The sequence below is a fragment of the Salvelinus namaycush genome, chromosome 11, assembly GCF_016432855.1.
Source record: "Salvelinus namaycush isolate Seneca chromosome 11, SaNama_1.0, whole genome shotgun sequence".
In the NCBI taxonomy this organism is placed as follows: domain Eukaryota; kingdom Metazoa; phylum Chordata; class Actinopteri; order Salmoniformes; family Salmonidae; genus Salvelinus; species Salvelinus namaycush.
The window spans coordinates 13,326,209-13,347,261 of NC_052317.1; the positions used below are offsets into that span (position 1 = coordinate 13,326,209).

Below are 21,053 nucleotides of genomic sequence, written 5' to 3' on the forward strand. Positions count from 1 at the left end.
TTTGTGCACGGGGGCATTGTCGTGCTGAAACAGGTAAGGGCTTTGCCCAAACTGTTGCCACAAAGTTGGAAGCACAGAATTGTCTAGAATGTAATTGTATGCATTAAGATTTCCCTTCACTGGATCTAAGGGGCTTAGCCCGAACCATGAAAAACAGCTGCAGACCATTTTTCCTCCTCCACCAAACTTTACAGTTGGCACTATGCATTGGGGCAGGTAGTGTTCTCCTGGCATTCGCCAAACCGAGATTTGTCCATCGGACTGCCAGATGGTAAAGCATAATTCATCACTCCAGAGAACACGTTTCCACTGCTCTAGAGTCCAATGGCGGAGAGTTTTACTCCACTCCAGCCGACGCTTGGCATTGCACATGGTGATCTTAGGTTTGTGTGCAGCTGCTCGGCCATGGAAACCTATTTCATGAAGCTCCCGACAAACAGTTCTTGTGCGGATGTTGCTTCCAGAGGCAGTGTTGAACTCGGTAGTGAGTGTTGCAACTGTGGACAGGCGATTTGTACGCACTACACGCTTCAGCAGTCGACGGTCCCGTTCGGTGAGCTTGTGTGGCCTACCACTTTGCAGCTAAGCTAATGCTGCTCCTAGATGTTTCTATTTCACAATAACAGCACTTACAGTTGACCGGGGCAGCTCTAGCAGGGCAGAAATTTGACTTACTGGAAAGGTGGCATCCTATGACGGTGCCACGTTGAATGTCACTGAGCTCTTCAGTAAGGCCATTCTACTGCCAATGTTTGTCTATGAAGATTGCATGGCGGTGTGCTCGATTTTATACATCTGTCAGCAATGAGTGTGGCTGAAATAGCCTGAGTGTCCACATACTTTGGTATATATAGTGCAGTTAAAAAGCTAAGATTTAAAGTGGGATTATTTTTTTGAAATATATCTTGCCTCTCCCTAAATAGCAGGAAGAAGATTGTATAGTCGACTTTCCTGCCAGATCTTGATTATGGTGACACCATTAACCAGATTGCAGCAGCCACTACTCTTAAACCTTTGGATGCAGCTACCATAGCGCCATTCGTTTTATCACTAGTGACAGTTTTACCACTGCATCCTGTATTAAAAGGTTAGCTGGTCCTCATTAAAGTGCCGTAGATCAATGAATTACTCCCTTTTTGTTTACAAAGCCCTACTACACAAGCTTCCAATTTACCTGGCTTCGTTGTCGATAAACAGCTGGACGTAATGACGTCACACAAAACAAGAAAACTAGTGGCGAATAAAAATGTAGCGCTTGAAGTGTTTCCATTACGCATTAATAAATTGGCGACACCCTAATATGCCCTCCCAACATATCCGTTTCATGTGACATGTGGAGCTAATAGTTACGTGACATCATGACCTTCAAAAGTATTCGGCAAACAATTTACTCCAAAAAGTTTCAATTTATTTTGCCTTTAAATTCCCATGTACCGAATGAAAAGTACACGTTAAATGGGTTTCCATTGAATTAACTGATGGTTTAGTCACAGAAACTCTACGTTATATAGCAAATGTGCCCACTCTGGTTTTGGCAGTCGCGCTCAATCCAACCACTCGCAGATAATGTGCGGGTAGGCCATTTATGTGAAATAATGGATAGAAGCGATATTAGTTGTATTTGTCAAACAGCAGCCACCCTCGATATTTATTGGCAAATAGCCTCGCGCTCATCACCCTGCACATTCACCACCCTTTGAAGTTCATCATTTATTTATTCTGTAGCCTAAACTGCATGCTTTCCTGAGTCGTAGTGGGAGGAACACAAGTTTACTTCGATAGGATGGTTATTATATCTATTTGCGCATAAAGGCATTTCCACCGCCATTTTTCGCATAAATCATTTTACTGACACAAAACGGTCCTACAATGTCGAACGAACAAATTGTCTATTGACGATTATAAAATTGCTTACATAAACCCGGTTGTGAATTTCTTCATGCGTCAAGTAGCATACTTCATCCGTATGAAATTGTTGGATGGAAACGTGGTTAGAGACAGGATTAGAACGGGGTTTCATTCGCCACAAGATGGGGCTATGATCATACATTCAATAATTAAGCACATTAGGACCATGTTAGTGATTCTAGAAGCCATTAGGGAAAAAAGCCTGACAAGACTAATTTCTAACTTTATTTTTCAAGCGCAAAGCTAAATAAGTACTTTTTACTCTTAAAAGTACTTATTCAAATACCAACAATGTTACATGTAAACAATGCTATTGTGGTTATTAAAATGTAAACATGACCGACCATTTAAATAAAATGAGTTAAGTCACCAGTCATCTCATCTTCAATGTCAAAGAAAAACATTGTAAATGATTAAGCAATAAATAAATACCTGTCAGTAAATCCAAATATAAAAAGGGTAGGAGGTCCAGTTAAGAGAATAACAGTTTGGAAAATGAGTTTGTTTGGTGCATACTATCATTTATCATAACATTCCTAGTGGCGATAGAGTAAACCATCTTCAATGGCTACTGTAGACTTAACAAACTAGTTCAGTACACACAGGTAATGATCTCTTACGTAACACTTTTTCCTGAGTTTCTCTACTTGGCCGTTAGATAATTACATGCACAGTATGTTCTAAAAAACACCCATGTGAACAATTACATAATCTCAACACACCCACAACAATGGGTGTATAAAGAAAAAAAGAAAAGAGCATCAACAATACAAACCCTTCCAATGTTGCTTCAGGCCAAAAAGGGGACGCAATATAAAATGTGAAAAAAAAGGGGGCAGTACCCACTGAACGATAGAGTGAAAAAGGAACCACATTTTGCTATTGAGCCTGTCAGTGTAGGGAGCTAACATACACAGCGTGAACTTCATGAAGTGAATATAACTCAAACATTTCATATTGAGTGTGTCGATCCAAAAAGCACACTCAAGTCTACTTGTGTTGATGCTATGAAAATACATAGAGGTCAAACATTTGTTACATATTTAGCCGTATTTTATTACCTGATATAGCCTACACATATCCCTCGTCTGCCGATGTAAACTAGCACGTAGGCTTTTCGTCATACACTAAAATTAGTTAAATAAGAATTAAACATTTAAGGGAAAAAAACAGATAAACATGATAGGCAGTATTAATCACCTTTGAGTCTGAGACAAAATGTACTTAGTATGTGTGGTTGGTCTCGTCTTCTTCACTACTCTTTCTTGACGCGTCCTTTGAAGGCATCCATAAAGTTGAATGCTCCCAGGTACATCCCCAGCAGATTGCCAGTCTTAAAGGGTAAAATCCTGTGAAGGTGAGAACAGTCAATTAGGCTACATATTAGCAACGATCACTGCAACACACAACTTAAAGCCGATTATGAGAACAAACTAACAAACTAGTCTGGAATTGAAAGAGTCAGAATGACTTCATTAGACCAAACTACAGCAAGTCATTTAGACAAACTGGTAATCAGTGGGACTAAATTAAATCTTAATTAAAAACAGAAAACTGATGAAAATCCAATAAATTATTCAGAGCATAATAAATGCGGTTTGAATGTCTTCCGGTCCAGCAACAAAACGTATTTCAAAGGGCATAATAACCCCATAACTGCACTACTAAATATGTTAATAACAAGAGAAGCCATTTCATGTCTTAATCAGTCAGTCTAATTGGTGGTGAGTGATTAAGTCTACTATATTAGTCATGGGTGTATTGTGTTGTATTCAACAGGAAGCCAACAACTCCCACTCAAAGGCCTCAAGGAACAAATGTAGCCATGCAAATCGCCCCAAATTAAGACAAAACCGGGCCAAATTTCTGAAAGCTTTCTTTCTACCACACCTGTCTCAAGGACATTTCCATAACACAAAAAGGCTTGTGTAGATTTAAATGTTGAGGTTGCAGATAATCATATTCAACTGCGGTCCTAATCAGGTCTAGGTCTGAATAAATCGGTGTTAAATAAAAGTCTTGCTTGCCCACTCAACCAGGTGCTGCTTTATCGGCGACTGATCCGTAATTGGCATCAATGCATAAGTAGTCTTGGTAAGTGTTTACCGGTACTTGCAAGCTTATGGAGATACAAAGACAAGGTGTTGTGAATGATATCACATTGTCTGGAATGCTTGGCAACCCAGCTCAACTAAGTTGAACTGTGTGCAGTGAAAAACCACCCAGGTCCCTTCTTTCTGACCATCTATAAAAGACACAAGCACCATTAAGGGGACAATTTATATGCTAGGTCACCAAGGTCGATGACCAGCTTAAACCTTGCTGTTACACAAGGGAATTTAACGGCAGAGTCTCAGGTTGATCCATTGGCCTTAGTCCAGTCAATTTTGGCCGGTAACCATTTTGGTCTTTCCCTTAAAAAAAAGCCCAATGTAGCCAATTTTATCTCAATATTAAATAAGTACCTTACTGTGATTGGTTTCATTTAAAAATGGTTAAAACACTTTTTTTTAAATGCTTCTTAGCGAAGAGCAAATTCTCAAGCAAGAACTGTCTGTAAGTGGTGTGAGTAGGGAAAGGAAAACTGAAAACTAGTAGTTATTGGCAGAAAGGTTTGAACTCTTATTTGTCTATTAACTAATTTACCGCCTGGTGTTGTCACCAAGCAGGCAAAAACTCCATCCACAAAAAACAGGCGGCCTTTTCAAACAGCTCTTGCATAAAAACATAAATTAAAGCAAAAACATCTCCCCCCTACTGTCTATTTCCCGCTGTCGCGACCCCCAAGGATATACATTCCTACCGCCAGCAGAGTTTGCCGTGAAAGATGTGATTTGCATCTCTGGCATTTAGCCTCCACTCAGAGGAATCCCTAGGCAAACCATGAGTTCATTTGAAAAAGACAATAGCTAGGATTTCTCTAATTCAGGACTGCAACCTTCCAGCTAACCATAGCCAGAAGCTGCAAGCTGTTTTTATTGTGATTTATAAAACCTTAGCCTACATAATGTGATTAAAATTTGATTTGGAAAAAAAAAAAAAAAAAACACACAAGGAAACAATGCATTCAAATAATCAAAGATGACATAAGTGACACTACACCTAATTTAGTTTAGAGCCTACATTTTTAGTCATTTAGCAGACACTTATTAAATCGGTCACACTCTACATATTTAGCAGATGTTATTGCATGTGTAGTGAAATGCTTATGTTCATAGATACTATTGCACTGTTGGAGCTAACAAGTCACAACAATACACACAAATCTAAAAGTAAAGGAGGGACGTACAGTTAGTGCATTCATTTTAATATAGCTGGGTGGGACAACCACATCACAGGCATAGAAAGTACATTTGTTCTTAATAACAAAGCTATCAGTACAGTCAGAGCTAGGGGGGGTCAAGTGCTTTTTTTTGTTGTTAAAAAAACTGTTTCAGTTGCTTTGTTAAAGAAATGACACTCCCTAAACTGCTTTAAACAGTGTTGCTCACTGAAGCATGTATGAGAGCACCTGCTGTTCCAGACGACTGTCGGCTCACAACACCTTCATCCCAGAAACACTAGACTCACTCCAATTCGCCCCAACAGATGATGCAATGTCAATCGCACTCCACACTGCCCTTTCCCAGCTGGACAAAAGTAACATCTATGTGAGAATACTGTTTATTGACTACAGCTCAGCATTCAACACCACAATGCCCAAAGCTCATCACTAAGCCAAGAACCTTGGGACTAAACACCTCTCTGCAGTGTGGTGCCAGGACAACAACCTCTCCCTCAACGTGAGCAAGACAAACCAGATGATTATGGACTACAGGAAAAGGAGGACCGAGCATGCCCCCATTCTCATTGACAGGGCTGTAGTGGAGCAGGTTGAGAGCTTCAAGTTCATTGGTGTCCACATCACCAACGAACTATCACGGTCCAAACACACCAAGAGTCGTGAATAGGGCACGACCACACCTTTACCCCTCAGGAGATTGAAACGATTTGGCATGGGTCCCCAGATCCTCAAAAACTTGTACAGCTGCACCATCGAGAGCATCCTGATCGTTTGTGTCGTCGCCTGGTATGGCAACTGCTCGGCATCCGACGATAAGGCGTTACAGAGGATAGTGTGTACGGCCCAGTACATCACTGGGGCCAAGCTTCCTGCCACCCAGGACCTATATACACTAGGCGGTGTCAGAGGAAGGCCCCAAAAAATTGTCAAAGACTCCAGTCACCCAAGTTAGATTGTTCTCTCTGCTACTGCACAACAAGCAGTACCGGAGTGCCAAGTCTAGGTCCAAAAGGCTCCTTAACAGTTTCTTCCCCCAAGCCATAAGACTGCTGAACAATTAATCAAATGCAAATGGCCACCAGGACTATTTGCATTCTTACACTGCTGCTACTCGCCGTTTTATTATCTATGCATAGTCACGTTAACCCTACCTACATGTACAAATTACCTCGACTAACCTGTACATTGACTCTGTACCAGTACCCCCTGTATATAGCCTCGTTTTTATTTTGTGTGGGGTTTTTTTATACGTTATTTACTAAATATTTTCTTAACTCCATTTCTTGAACTGCATTGTTGGTTAAGGGCTTGTAAGTAAGCATTTCACAGTAAGGTCTACTACACCTGTTGTATTCGGAGCATATGCCAAATACAATTTGATTTGATTTTCAGGAGTTTGACTGTGATTAACTGCTTATTTTTTCCTATAGGTCCGGGTGGTATCCGACGCTTGAGATGGATAACAAGATGAATACCTTGTTAGCCTATCAACAGGCCAATCGGTCAGTTGGAGATGATCTCAATCTCTGGATGGGGGACCAGCAGGACAGACTTGTAAGTGTGCTCAGAATTGTACGTAGCCATTGCTTTTTCCGGGAAAGAGCAAGAGACATTCAACTTTGACCCAGTTGTTGCGAGCGTTGTACCCTGACGTGACTTCATGTTCAAAATTCCTCCGCTCAGAACTTTAACATGAGGCATTTATATTACATTTAAATACTTACTGGAAATCTGACTTTTCAGACTTTCACAATAAAAGAATATAAAATATAGGGGGTTTGGGAGGGACATCTGTAACGTGTGTAATTCCTAATACTTTTACATTTGTAGCTTAGGTGTCTGGTTGTAAGGGTGCCAAGGACCTGAAGTCAACAATGTGGCAGATGCTACCTTGCATCCTGTCAAACCGGTTTGACATCACCACAACATGTTTCAATTACTAGTTTCTAAAGACTAATTCTTCAAATTAGTTGAGATATTATAAAAAAAAGTGTTAAAGTACTTTTGTTTTTACTTGTGTAAGACATTGTGCAATTCAAATGTAACTCAATGTTCTTTGTGTACAGGAACCATTCATAAGAATCCTGCAACCTTTGATGCCACGGATAAGGGGGTCCAGATTCAGGTCACCCGTTACCTGTAAGGGCCTCCGATCGTGAAGACGAGACGCCGCACAGGGGAGGGGGAGTTGCTACAATGAGGGTCAGCATTATGTCTCGGCCCACCTATCCCAAAGCCAGCCTCTACCCCAAGACCGATCCAATAGCTGAACCCTAGGGTGACTTCTACACCCTACCACCCCCACCATTTATTTATATTCTGTACACACTTAGTCACTTTAGTCTACTGGACCAGTGAAATAGTTATATCACGTAACTGCACTATGTAGATAGAATTATAATGAAAGTATATGCTGCTAATTCTCTGTAGTTATTCAGCACATGGGGCAAACAATGTCCGTGCTATATGCCTATTGGCTATTTTAGTTTCATCCTATTTTCTTTGGTCTGCATGTTTCTTTTGTACTTGATTTAATTTAGTCTTATTTTCAGTATATTTACAATGTTGTTTATTTCATTCCTTTACTATGTCAATTTTGTTGCCATTTCACTGTCAAAAAAAAAATACAATTTGATTTGACTAAATGTATTTGTCACCTGTTGATCCAGGGAACCAGTACTGGCCTTCTTACTTCTAGGAAATCAAACCTTTTCATCAAATGGACATGGCATCTAATGCATCTTAAATAATAAAAATAAGTGGCGAAAGGGAGTAGGCATGCAGCAGGCTTGACGCTAAAGTAAAAAAAGTGTCTTGCCTCCGACTGGCAGCTGTACTGTCGCCGGTCGGGAGAAGGGCGAGTGGGCTGCGTAAGGAATACAGCACGTGAAAAGCATATCGCGGGTGCCTCGTGAATGAGGCGATGAGCAAAATAGCTGTTGAACAGCACGCGACCACTCTGGAGGGACGCCGGCCTCCCGATTGCTCGTTGCTAACTGGCCCACTCCCAGACAGTCCTAGCAAATTTCTTGCTTGAGAAATTGCCCTTCGCTAAGATAAAAACTGCTGCATTGGACCTTTAAAATCCCTCCCATGTATAGTCTATTGTAATCTGACCACCTCACTCTAACTTTGGCTATCCCTGGCCTGTCCTAAGAAAACATTAAAGACCCATACCAACAGTCTACTTTGGGTCAAGAACAGTAAAGCCAAGCCGCAAAGGATGCAATGTAACATCTAGAGCAGATATTAACCATTGAAATACTTTAATCTACTTTAGGCGGGGAGGCAGGCTAGAGAACTAGACTGAGGGCAACCTACCTTAGCAATAGTAGAGGAAACAGAGGTTGTCACCAGTGGGTATGACTATACTGTGCAGTTTGAGCATGTACTGTAACCATTTCTGAGTGTTGAAATGGAGTGACAATGCGTCGTGTGCGTCTGGGCAGCAGATCGCTCAGTGCGACAAATAGCAAAAAACAGCATGTTATTTCCATTAGGAAGAGAAGAGTAAGAACATGAAGGGATACTCACTTCTTCATGCCCATGAGAATATACATGCTCTTTGGGAGCAGAAGGTAGACCTGGTCAGTTAAAATGGCCTCAATGATCTTCTTTGCTACGTAGTCTGGTTCCAGGACAGGCACCAAGACAGGCCACCTGTGTATTGACAGCGCAATACACAAGGAAGGGGTGGAACAGTGGCAAAGGTACCCACAGGACAAACAGAATAATATTAGTCTGAGGAGAGATTAAATAGCATTAATACGGCAAAAATAATTCTAAACACACCTTTAGTTTACAAAGTTAAACAGATGTATTTTTTCTTCATAATAAGCAGGAGTAATATTCTTAGATCAGAATGACAGCAGACTGTACTTCTATCCATGTCACTAAAGACTAACAGAAACAAAAGACAAATTTAACTAGAATGGCTTATCTAGCCTAGTGGTTAGAGCATTGGGCCAGTAACCGAAAGGGCGGTGGATCGGAATCCCCGAGTCGACAAGGTAAAAATCTGTCGTTCTGCCCCTGAACAAGGCAGTTAACCCACTGATCCCCAGTAAGCCATCACTGTAAATATGAAATGTTCTTAACTGACTTGCCTAGTTAAATAAATATAATTAATATTTATATTTTTAAGTTCAATACCTCATATATATATATATATATATATATTATAAACCAGCTATGTTGACTAGCAACATTGAGTAACTATCAGTCCAATATTGAAAAGTGTATATACATATGCAATGTGACCCTTGACCTTCATAGTGTGTGTATTGTGACAATAAAAAATAAAATGACAACTTTCAATTAAATCCTGTATAGCACCTATTATGGCTGATAACTTACTTAGAATTGCAGCCATCGAACATGCCAGTGTTCATGAAGTGTGGACACACAATGGTAGTCTTGACACCATCCTTCCCCGTAGCCAGCAGCTCCAGAGCCACAGACTCAGCAAAGCCAATGGCAGCAAACTTGCTGGCACAGTAATCTATCAGGAGAAAAACACGTATTGGCATACAGTAGAGCAGGTTAAACAAGGGTCTCAAATCAAATTGTATTTGTCACATTCTTCATAAACAGGTGTGGACTAACAGTGAAATGCTTACTTACAGGCCTTTCCCAACAACGCAGAGAAAGAAAATAGAGAAATAATAGAAGTAAAAAACACTCCAACATAGAGGATATATAAAACAGGTCTCCACATCAAGATAATGTAAACTAAATTGCATTGTTCTTGAACCATTTTCTGTAACCAAGTCAGTCTATGGAAAAGACCCTTCAGCTACAGTATATGAACAAGTTAAAAATGACATTGTCACACATTCAAGGTCGATTGATAACATCTCTATCGATCAGCTCAACGGTAGGTCTCTTGATTGCATTATGTTCTACCCAGAGTTTAAGACAAAGGCAATGTTCTGCACTATGGTTAAGGGGTGTGTAGGCTTTTGTTATTGCCCCATCCCAACACACCTGATTTAGCCAGTCATTAAACAATGATTAGCTTTCAGGTGTCTTGGTGCTGACTGGAACAAAAGCCTACACACTGTTGCTCTTCAGGACCAGTATTGAGGAACATTGGAGTAAGTCATGCAGACATGCATAGTGGGTGACTTACCTGCTAGTCCATTGACACCAATCATACCCGCTGTGCTAGCAACACTGACCAGGTGACCATGGTTGTTGGCAGTCATCGCTGGGAGGAAGGCTTTATAAGTCTAGAGAAAGAAAAAAAAAATCAAAAGGGAGAACTTGTACAATGAAATATGAATTTCAGTTTGTTACAGATCTGTGTTATTTGAGGTGATGTGGGTGGAACTGCTACTACAAAGGACATAGGCCTACAATGAGGTTGACGCATTCACATTTTTACAAATGTATATGCTGATTTAGGATAATACCTTCTCATTTAAAATGCCTGCATTGATAAAGACAGCAAGGGAGAGAAAACAGACAAGATAGTTGTGTTGATGTCACTGTAGCAGATGTGAGCTGTAAGCACATTAGCTCACCCAAAAGTGTGCCATGGTGTTAACTTCAATGGTTTTCTCAATGAGGGAGTCTGGCGCATCCATGAAATTCCTGCCTGTGACTATGCCAGCGTTGTTTATGAGAATGCTCACATCCCCCACTTCTCTCTTGACCTGAACAAAAACATGTTTAAAACATTTGTTAACATTCAGCACACCCAGTACTTCACTTTTTATGTATTTTTATTAACAGATACATATTGTTGCTTCCTCTATCCTGGCAGCCCATTGTTGTGGTGAGGAGGATCTTATGTGACATTGCTTTGTACTAACAAGTTAAACAGGGAAGGATCCTTATGCGTGACAGAGTTTAAAACCAGTTATAACAGTTGAGAAACATTAACTGAATAGCATGTAAGGACTGTCATGTGGCTTTCCCTTCCCTCTCAGCAACAATGGACATTTAATAAACAGCAACTCCGCCTCTATTTCACACTGTACTATAATGAAATAGTTACTCACACAAGGCAAAGCCTGCAATTACAGGTTAATGGATGCTTGATAGACCACTAGGCAAGGTGATAATTACTCACCAGGGGCTAGTATCAGTGCTGGCTTTTTTTTCTCTCTCTCTCTTTCTCCAAGCAGCAACACCAATTCAACTAAGTACAGTCTTGATTAAAGACACGTTGATTAGAATCAGGTGGTTTACCTGGTCAGCCACTCTGTAGACCTCCACCTTGTCACTGCAGTCACACTGGTAGTGGTGGACCCTAGTTGCCCCTTTCTCCTTCACTAGTCTTGCAGTCTCCTTCATGCCCTCCTGGTTGACATCCCACAGAACCAGAGAGACGCCAAGGCGGGCAAACCTTTCTGCCATGAGCCGGCCAATGCCGCTGCCCGCCCCCGTGATCAGGACGATTTCCCCGGTGACATTTTTCTTCTTAAATGGGATGAACAGTCTGACAAATGCCTCTACGTTGTAATAAATGGACATTACAATCAACTGAAGGGTTTCTAGGAGGAAATTCATTTTGCTGACCCCTGGAAAGACAGTTGTCACAATTTAAAATCCACTTCTGTTTGTACATTGGTTTAATTGTTACATGCTGGGTTATTCGTTGATATCCTAATAAACAATAGGCCTAGCGAATATATTATTGCAGTTTAATGTTTAGTTAATAAACATTGCAATTTAGTGTTCTACTTTCGAAGTTGGCAAATGTATTTATAACAACAATCTTTAATTTAAAAGGACATTTTAACCGATAACGCGTTAAGGTAGCCTAGACTACTCAAATCACGCAACAAACGCAAACAATTTTTAATTCGGTGATGTAAACAAACATCCATGCTACACCGAATGATAGTACAGTACGAATATATATATATATATTTTTAAGTCAACCTAACCGACGCAAACTTACCTCAATAGAACATCAGCATCAACCTTGAATATTTTGTAACTACTATCGCCTCCTTTCAGCACTGGGAGGGGGGGGGGTCTTTAATCGACCTTTGCACTCCGTGTCAAGGCGCACAGTAATCGAAACAACAACAAAAAGCCACGCAATGAAACAGGATTTTCTCTAGTTATATCTTCATTTAGAGTGATGAGCTCTTCAGTTGGGTTTATCTGCACTTTCAGCATGGTTCCTCCTACTTTTCCCTTCTGCAAATCACGGATGCTAGTCCTGTTCCATTGATTTGTGCTGAAGCATGGCTAATTAATGTCACATGACACCCAACCAAAACTCGAGCTCCAGCCCGGAACGCCCTGCTGGATAATCCAGTTTGACCAGCTCAGACGGGTGACCGGTTTTTTAGTACAAACATAGTTCACTGTTTAATATTTAGTTGTATATGTAATGTGGGTGCTTTGGTGTGTTTGGAACCCAGGAAAAGCAGCAGCTAATGGGGACCCCTAATAAATACTAGAATGCACAACGTCCTATTTCGAAAATGTGGTTGCGCACTTTTCCTCTTTTTATGTTATTCATTGACGAGAGAGAGAGAAAGAGAGAGAGAAAGAGAGAGAGAGAGAGAGAAAGAGAGAGAGAGAGAGGCTGATATACTGTGGTGTTCTCAGAGGGAGATGATTAGTGTGTCCTGTATTGTTTGAGTGAGAGAGCTGATTGGTTGTCTGTTGTGTGTCAATAGGACGCAGTATTTTGATTATTGAAATTGTTTGTAAAATTCTGTTTTGTTTGTTCCCAGGGTGAAGGGAAGGCACCTAGGGAGTGCTTAGGCAAGAGGCCCGCGGGCATACATATACCCGTAGTATATTCACTGTCTAGGCACACTAGGTAAGACCTGGGCGGACCACCCCCTGTATTTTGGTTAGCGCACCAGGTGGTGCTAGTTAGGTAAGTAGTGGGTAGGCAGGTAAGGTAGGAGAGGGGGCTTTGATATTTACTTTCTTTGCTTTGGTTCCGTCCAGCCCCTTTTCCCCAAAATTACCGAGTGACGGAATAAATTCTTGTAAACGGTACAATTCTCTGCCTTTTGTCATCCTTACTCGCACCTACAGTCCATACCTCTTTCACGGAGAGTTGAGTTGTAGCAGGGTGTTGCGTTCCCTCTTCATAGAGGCGTGCGTAACAGAAGTCAATGGGAATAATGTGTATAATTGCAGAACATTTGTTTCACAACAGCAAAATGTTCTCTATTCCGCCAAGATACTGTACCTTTTAGATAATGTTACAGTTTTCACTTCCTCTTCCAATGAACAGTGGGGAGGTCAAAATAATGACCAAATCTATTCATTTTAAAATGTTGATTACTTCTACTTTACACTATTATTCAACTGATAAGACAAGACGGGATTATTATTATGTTTGCTACAATATGATGGTGATTCCTGGGTCGCCGGTTTGCCTGGGCGGGGTTCCCTGGGGAAGAAAAGTTTAAAAGCCCTGGGTAGACATCTACCAGCTCCAGCTGGGTAGACCATCTACCAGCTCCAGCTGGGTAGACCATCTACCAGCTCCAGCTGGGTAGACCATCTTCCAGCTCCAGCTGGTTAGACCATCTACCAGCTCCAGCTGGTTAGACCATCTACCAGCTCCAGCTGGGTAGACCATCTACCAGCTCCAGCTGGGTAGACCATCCTACCATCTCCAGCTGAATGTTGGGGAGAATGAACCCTCTTGTATTTGGCTCCTCCTCTCTCCTCCCTTTTCCCTAGGGATGCACACATGCTGCTCAGCATCAGCACTGTTAATTGCATGGAGTGTCATCAAGAGAGCCTTTTTTGTCTTTTATATCAACCTTTAACTAGGCAAGTTAGGAACACATTCTTATTTTACAATGACGTTCTACCCCGGCCAAACCCTCCCCTAACCCAAACGATGCTGGGCTAATGGGACGCACTGCCCTATGGGACTCCCGATCACGGCATGTTGTGATACAGCCCGGGATCGAACCAAGGTCTGTAGTGACACCTCTATCACTGAGATGCAGTGCCTTAGACTGCTGTGCCACTCGGAGCCCAAAGAGCCTAGGAAGGGATGTAGAGTATGGGCATAGCACACCTTAGTGGAGGAATGTGCCTTTACTGTATGTTAGGAATGTGCCTTTACTGTATGTGCCTAATTATAGGCTACTGTGCAGTACTGTTATGATAAAATGTGTCATGAAGTGTTACGGTGTGAAATATCTGTTCTGGAACGCACTATTCCCACATATATTTATGCATTTCAACTTTTTTTTACGTTCTTGGGTTATTGAGATGGGTGGATGTGATGCTGCCATTGCTGTGACAGACAGACAGACAAGGTATCTATTGTAAGGAATTAAATTCTGTGAGAGAGAAAAAAAAATAGGTACCAGACTATAGTTTTGTTTCACTGTCTTAGTCTACAAGGCTTCTTCAGGTTCCAAGAACAATCTACCCCCCCTCTGTATGACCACAGTACCCTCTAGTGAACAAAATGTAGTAAGGCAATGTCCCAAATAATATTCCCACTTACTACAGTATGTACAGTCAACTACAATATGACAATGTTCAGTGGCTTGCAAAAGTATTCACCTCCTTGGCATTTTTCCTATTTTGTTGCCTTACAACCTGGAATTAAAATAGATTTTTGGGGGGTGTGTATCATTTGATTTACACAACATGCCTACCACTTTGAAGTTGCAAAATATTTTTTTATTGTGAAACAACAAGAAATAAGAAAAAAAAACGGAACTTGAGGGTGCATAACTATTCACCCCCCTAAAGTCAATACTTTGTAGAGACACCTTTTGCAGCAATTACATCTGCAAGTCTCTTGGGGTATGTCTCTATAAGCTTGGCACATCTAGCCACTGGGATTTTTGCCCATTCTTCAAGGAAAAACAGCTCCAGCTCCTTGAAGTTGGATGGGTCACCATCTGACCATCCTTCCCGGTGATTGGGCAACTTTTGCTAATTTTTGTTGTTGTCTGAGTGATGGAAATCCTGTAAATTAAGATGACTTAATCTATTTTGAAAGATGATGTTGAGGATGATAATAAATACCACTTTGATGTCATACAAGCAAGCCAAACACCCGAGTCCAAATGTGCACTTCACATTTCCAAATCATAAAACTCATGTCATATACAGTGTCAAAGTTTATGATCATTATGTTTCATGTACAGTTACAAGATGACATGGTGTCATACCCTGGGTTGTTCTGAACAATGTTTATTTAGAAAATTCACTGTGGCTCATGACTGCTTTCTATGCACCCCAAAATTACAATCGGTTTCTCTGAACTACCTTGTGAAAGCCTGAGAATGTAAGATCGTATTTTATAACTTAGCTAGTCATGTTGGCAATAGAACAAGCATTCAAATCGTGCCCACCTGACCCAGATTGCGATTTATAATGGACCGTTTTTAGATTGCGTAAACAACAACAGTAATTGCGTGATGGCGGGATGCAGGGCTGTGTACCAAACAAAACAACTACAAGTATGGGTTGTTCTAGTTCCTCAACGGCACAATTAAGAGAGCTGAAAAAAGTACCTTCCAGTTGAAGACTCTTTGAGTCGTAATAGTGCATTGAAATTACTTAGGAACTGTGCACACTTTGGAGAGATGTGTGTCCACTTGGAGACACCAGTTAGTCCTCTCACTCAAACCCTTGTAATTTCTTTGTATTATGTTGCACCAGCCCACATTTTCCAGGAATGGTCTTATGTTACCGAATGTATCCAGAGTAGTTGCAGATTTTGTTATCAACAAATGCGGATAAAAGTACATTATTAAATGTAAAATGCACATAAAATCAACAGTGTAATGTTTGGATTCAGTTTTGTCAGGTGAACTGCTATGTACTGACCTTTGGTCTAATAATTGTCCCATTATCTCCAAAATGTTCCATTTCAATTGCTACCATGGTTATGCATATACTTTTCATATTTCTTCTGTAAGAGACATTTCAGTTTAGCCCTATACACATAGGCCAATTGCCATGAGTGTAAAGGTTTAAGATGTTAATAATAAGAAAGAAGCCATTTCATGTCATAATAATTCAGTCTAATTGGTGGTGAGTGATTAAGTCTACTGTATTAGTCATGGCTGTATTGTGTTGTATTCAACAGGAAGCCAACAACTCACTCTCAAAGGCCTCAAGGAATGGAAGTAGCCATGCAAATCGCTCCAAATGAAGACTTTACCCACCAGAACCTGGCCAAGTTTCTAAAAGCCCCCTTTCTACCACACCTGTCTCAAGGACATTTCCATAACACAAAAAGGCTTTGGTGTAGATTTAAATGTTGAGGTTGGAGATAATTATATTCGACTGCGGTCCAAATCAGGTGTTGGTCTTTATAAATCTGTGTTGTCTCCAGATAAATAGAGTCTTGCCGCCCACTCAACCAGGTGCTGCTTTATCAGCAACTTCTCCGTAATTGGCACCAATGCATAAGTAATGGCTTGATAAGTGTTTACTGGTACTTGCAAGCCTTATGGAGATACATAAAATACCTATCCAGGCTTGCCTTTGTATCAGCTAACCACATACAGTGCCTTCAGAAAGTATTCATACCCCTTCACTTATTCCACATTTTGTTTTGTTACAGCCTGAATTCCAAATATATTTATTTTTCTCACCCATCTACACACAATACCCCATAATAAAAAAAACATCTTAGAATGTTTCAAATGTATTGAAAATGAAATACAGAAATATTTAATTTACATAAGTATTCACACCCCTGGGTCAATACTGTGTAGAAGCACCTTTGGCAGCAATTACAGCCGTGTCTTTTGGGGTAAGTCTAAGAGCTTTCCCCACCTGGATTGGGCAACAATCCTTCAAGTTCTGTCAAATTGGTTGTTGATCATAGCTAAACAAACAATTTTCAGGTCTTGATATAGACTTTCAAGTAGATTTAAGTCAAAACTGTAACTCGGCCACTCAGGAACATTCACTGTCTTCTTATGCAACCACCACCATGCTTGAAAATATGGGAGAGTGGTACTCAATAATGTGTTGTATTGGATTTTCCCCAAACATAACACTTCGTATTCAGGACAAAAAGTTAATTGCGTTGCCACATTTTTTGCAGTATTACTTTAGTGCCTTGTTGCAAACAAGATGCATATTTTGGAATAGTTTTATTATGTACAGGCTTCCTCCTTTTCACTCTGTCAATTAAGTTAATATTGTGGAGTAACTACAGTTGTTGATCCATCCTCAGTTTTCTCCTGTCACAGCCATTCAACTCTGAACCTGTTTCAAAGTCACCATTGGCCTCATGGTGAAATCCCTGAGCGTTTTCCTTCCTCTCCGGAAACTGAGTTGGGAAGGATGCCTGTATCTTTGTAGTGACTAGGTGTATTGATACACCATCCAGTGTAATGAATAACTGTACCATACGCAAAGGGATATTACATGTCTGCTTGTTTTTTTTACCCATCTATCAATAGGTGAGCTTATTTGTGAGGCATTAGAAAACCTCCCTGGTTTTTGTGGTTGAATCTGTGTTTGAAATTCATTTCTGAACTGAGGGACCTTACAGATAATTTTATGTGTGGGGTACAGATATGTAGTCATTAAAAAATCATGTTAACCACCATTATTGCACACAGAGAGTACTGTACATGCAACTTATGTGACTTAAGCAAATATCTACTCCTGAACTTATTTATAAAGGGGATGAATACTTAAACTTGACTCAAGACATTTCAGGTTTTCATTTCTTATTCATTTGTAAAAAAAAAAATAATAATAATAATAATTCCACTGACATTATGGGCTGTAGTGTGTAGGCCAGTGACAAAAACATCTAAATTCTATCTGTTTTAAATTCAGGCTGTAACACATCAAAATGTGGAAAAAGTCAAGGGGTGTGAATACTTTGAAGGCACTGTATGTACTAGTAATGTGATGCTCCTTAACGGCACAGTCTGATGTGGCACACATGCAACGTCTGAGCAGGGGAACGGGACCAAGGGGCTGTAATGTCACATTGGCTTGAGTGTCGTATTACTCAGAGACTAGCAGTGTTCATCTTCCCCCTCTTTAACTGTATCTTTGTTGGTGCATGCTCTAGTACATGGTTTCCCAACTCCGGTCCTCGATTACCCGCAACAGCACACATTTTTGTTGTAGCCCCGGACAAAATTTCAACTTATCAAGGGCTTGATGATTAGTTGACAAGTAGAATCATGTGTGCTTGTCCGGGACCACAAAACATATCTGTACTGTTGGGGGTACTCGAGGACAGGAGTTGGGAAACATTGCATTAGTATACAGTGCATTCGGTAAGTATTCAGACCTCTTGACTTTTTCCACATTTTGTTACGTTACAGCCTTATTCTAGAAAGGATTAAATACATTTCTCAATCTACACACAATACCCCATAATGACAAAGCAAAAACAGGTTTAGACATTTTTGCATACATTTTTTTATTATTAATTTATTTACATAAGTATTCAGACCCTTTGCTATGACTCGAAATTGAGCTCAGGTGCATCCTATTCACATTGATCATCCTTGAGACGTTTCTACAACTTGGAGTCCACCTGTGGTAAATTCAATTGATTGGACATGATTTGGAAAGGCACACACCTGTATATACAAGCTCCCACAGTTGACAGGGCATGACAGAGCAAAAACCAAGCCATGAGGTCGAAGGAATTATCCGTAGAGCTCCGAGACAGGATTGTGTCGGCACAGATCTGGGGAAGACTACAAGATTATTTCTGCAGCATTGAAGGTCCCCGGAAACACAGTGGCCTCTATCATTATTAAATGGAGGAAGTTTGGAACCACCAAGACTCTTCCTAGAGCTGGCTGCCCAGCAAAACTGAGCAATCGGGGGAGAAGGGCCTTTGTCAGGGAGGTGACCAAGAACCTGATGTTCACTCTGACAGAGTTCCAGAGTTCCTCTGTAGAGATGGGAGCACCTTCCAGAAGGACAACCATCTCTTCAGCATTCCACCAATCAGGCCTTTATGGTAGAGTGGCCAGACGGTAGCCACTCCTCAGTAAAACACACGACAGCCAGCTTGGTGTTTACCAAATAGCAAACAATGAGAAACAAGATTCTATGGTCTGATGAAACCAAGATTGAACTCCTTGGCCTGAATGCCAAGCGTCACATCTGAAGGAAACCTTGCACCATCCCTACGGTGAAGCATGGTGGTGGCAGCACCAGGCTGTGGGGATGTTTTTCAGCGGCAGGGACTGGGAGACTAGTCAGGATCGAGAGAAAGATGAACGGAGCAAAGTACAATGAGATTCTTGATGAAAACATGTTCCAGAGTGCTCAGGACCTCAGACTGGGGCAAAGGTTCACCTTCCAACAGGACAACGACCATAAGCACACAGCCAAGACAACGCAGGAGTGTCTTCGGGACAAGTCTCTGAATGTCCTTGAGTGGCCCAGCCAGAGCCCGGACTTGAACCCGATCGAACATCTCTGGAGAGAGCTGAAAATAGCTGTGCCACAACGCTCCCCATCCAACCTTGAGAGGATCTGCAGAGAAGGATGGGAGAAACTCCCAAAATACAGGTGTGCCAAGCTTCTAGTGTCATACCCAAGAAGACTCGGGGCTGTAATCGCTGCCAAAGGTGTTCAAAGAACTGAGAAAAAGGTCTGAATACTTATGTAAATGTGATAGGTTTATTTTTAACAAAATTTGCTAAAATGTCTAAAACCTTTTGCTTTGTCATTATGGGGTATTGTGTGTAGATTGAGGAAAAACGATTTAATCCATTTTAGAATAAGGCTAACGCAACAAAATGTGGAAAGTCAAGGGGTCTGAATAATTTCCGAATGCACTGTATACTTGACATTAAGTATCATATTATTCAGATGTACTCATGCAAGTACTGTACATGCCATTGTCATACTGTACTTAAACATCTGATGACCCTGTTATATAGAAAGCAGATTGAAGACCTTTTGATAGCGCTGCAAAATAAATGAACTTAGAATGAAATATTTGATATTTTCAAAACAAACTGATATGATCTCTTGATGCAATATGCCCTGGGCTGTATAATATTCTCATGACATTTTTATTTTATTTATTTAACCTTTATTTAACCAAGAAGGGCTCATTGAGATTTGAAATATCTTTTTCAAGAGAGTCCTGGCCCAGATTGTCACGCCCTGACCTTAGAGATCCTTTTTATGTCTCTATTTTGGTTTGTCAGGGCGTGAGTTTGGGTGGGCATTCTATGTCTGGTGTTCTATGTTGTCCTTGTTTTGTATTTCTATGTGTTTGGCCTGGTATGGTTCCTAATCAGAGGCAGCTGTCTATCGTTGTCTCTGATTGAGAACCATACTTAGGTAGCCTGTTCCCACCTGTGTTTGTGGGTGGTTATTTTCTGTTTAGTGTTTGTTGCACCTTTCAGAACTGTTCGTTGGTCGTTTTGTTGTTTTTGTTCGCGTGTTCATCTTTATTAAAAGTATTATGGATACGTACCACGCTGCACTTTGGTCCTCCTTTCCTTCTCCCGACGACAATCGTTACACAGATAGGCAGCACCAAGTCATTACACAATTACAGACAGACAACTTGAAAAACTACAGGTAATCTAGAAAAAAACATAGAATTCACAAGAGTATAACAAAATCATAAAACAGCTAATTAAAAACATTGACAGATCAGGGAATCGGCCTAAAAATCCTTCATTAATGATTTAAAAATACCAATCGGGACAAGTTCTTCCAGTTTAAAAGTATTTTGTAAGGCATTCCAAGCCGATGGTGCAGAGTACATAGAAGCCCTTTTACTAAATTCAGTTTGGACATTTGGAACAGTTAGCAGGATAAACTCCTGCCAAACGAAGCGAGTACCCACCACATATCTGAACAATAAAAATGCCCAAATAAAATGGTAGTAAACCCAAAATGGCGTTATAAATAAAACTATTCCAGTGACTGAGCCTAC

General features: G+C 40.7%; 1 protein-coding gene across 1 annotated transcript; it reads right to left on the reverse strand.

The window, feature by feature from the left end:
- Window positions 1-3,163: 3,163 nt before the first annotated feature.
- Window positions 3,164-11,707, reverse strand: LOC120055522 (epidermal retinol dehydrogenase 2-like). Its single transcript, XM_039003385.1, has 6 exons — window positions 11,387-11,707; window positions 10,717-10,848; window positions 10,323-10,422; window positions 9,548-9,692; window positions 8,726-8,851; window positions 3,164-3,257 (listed from the first exon to the last, which is right to left on the reverse strand). Exons 1-6 carry the CDS (start codon window positions 11,705-11,707, stop codon window positions 3,164-3,166), a joined length of 918 nt encoding a protein of 305 aa, XP_038859313.1.
- Between the last annotated feature and the right edge of the window lie 9,346 nt (window positions 11,708-21,053).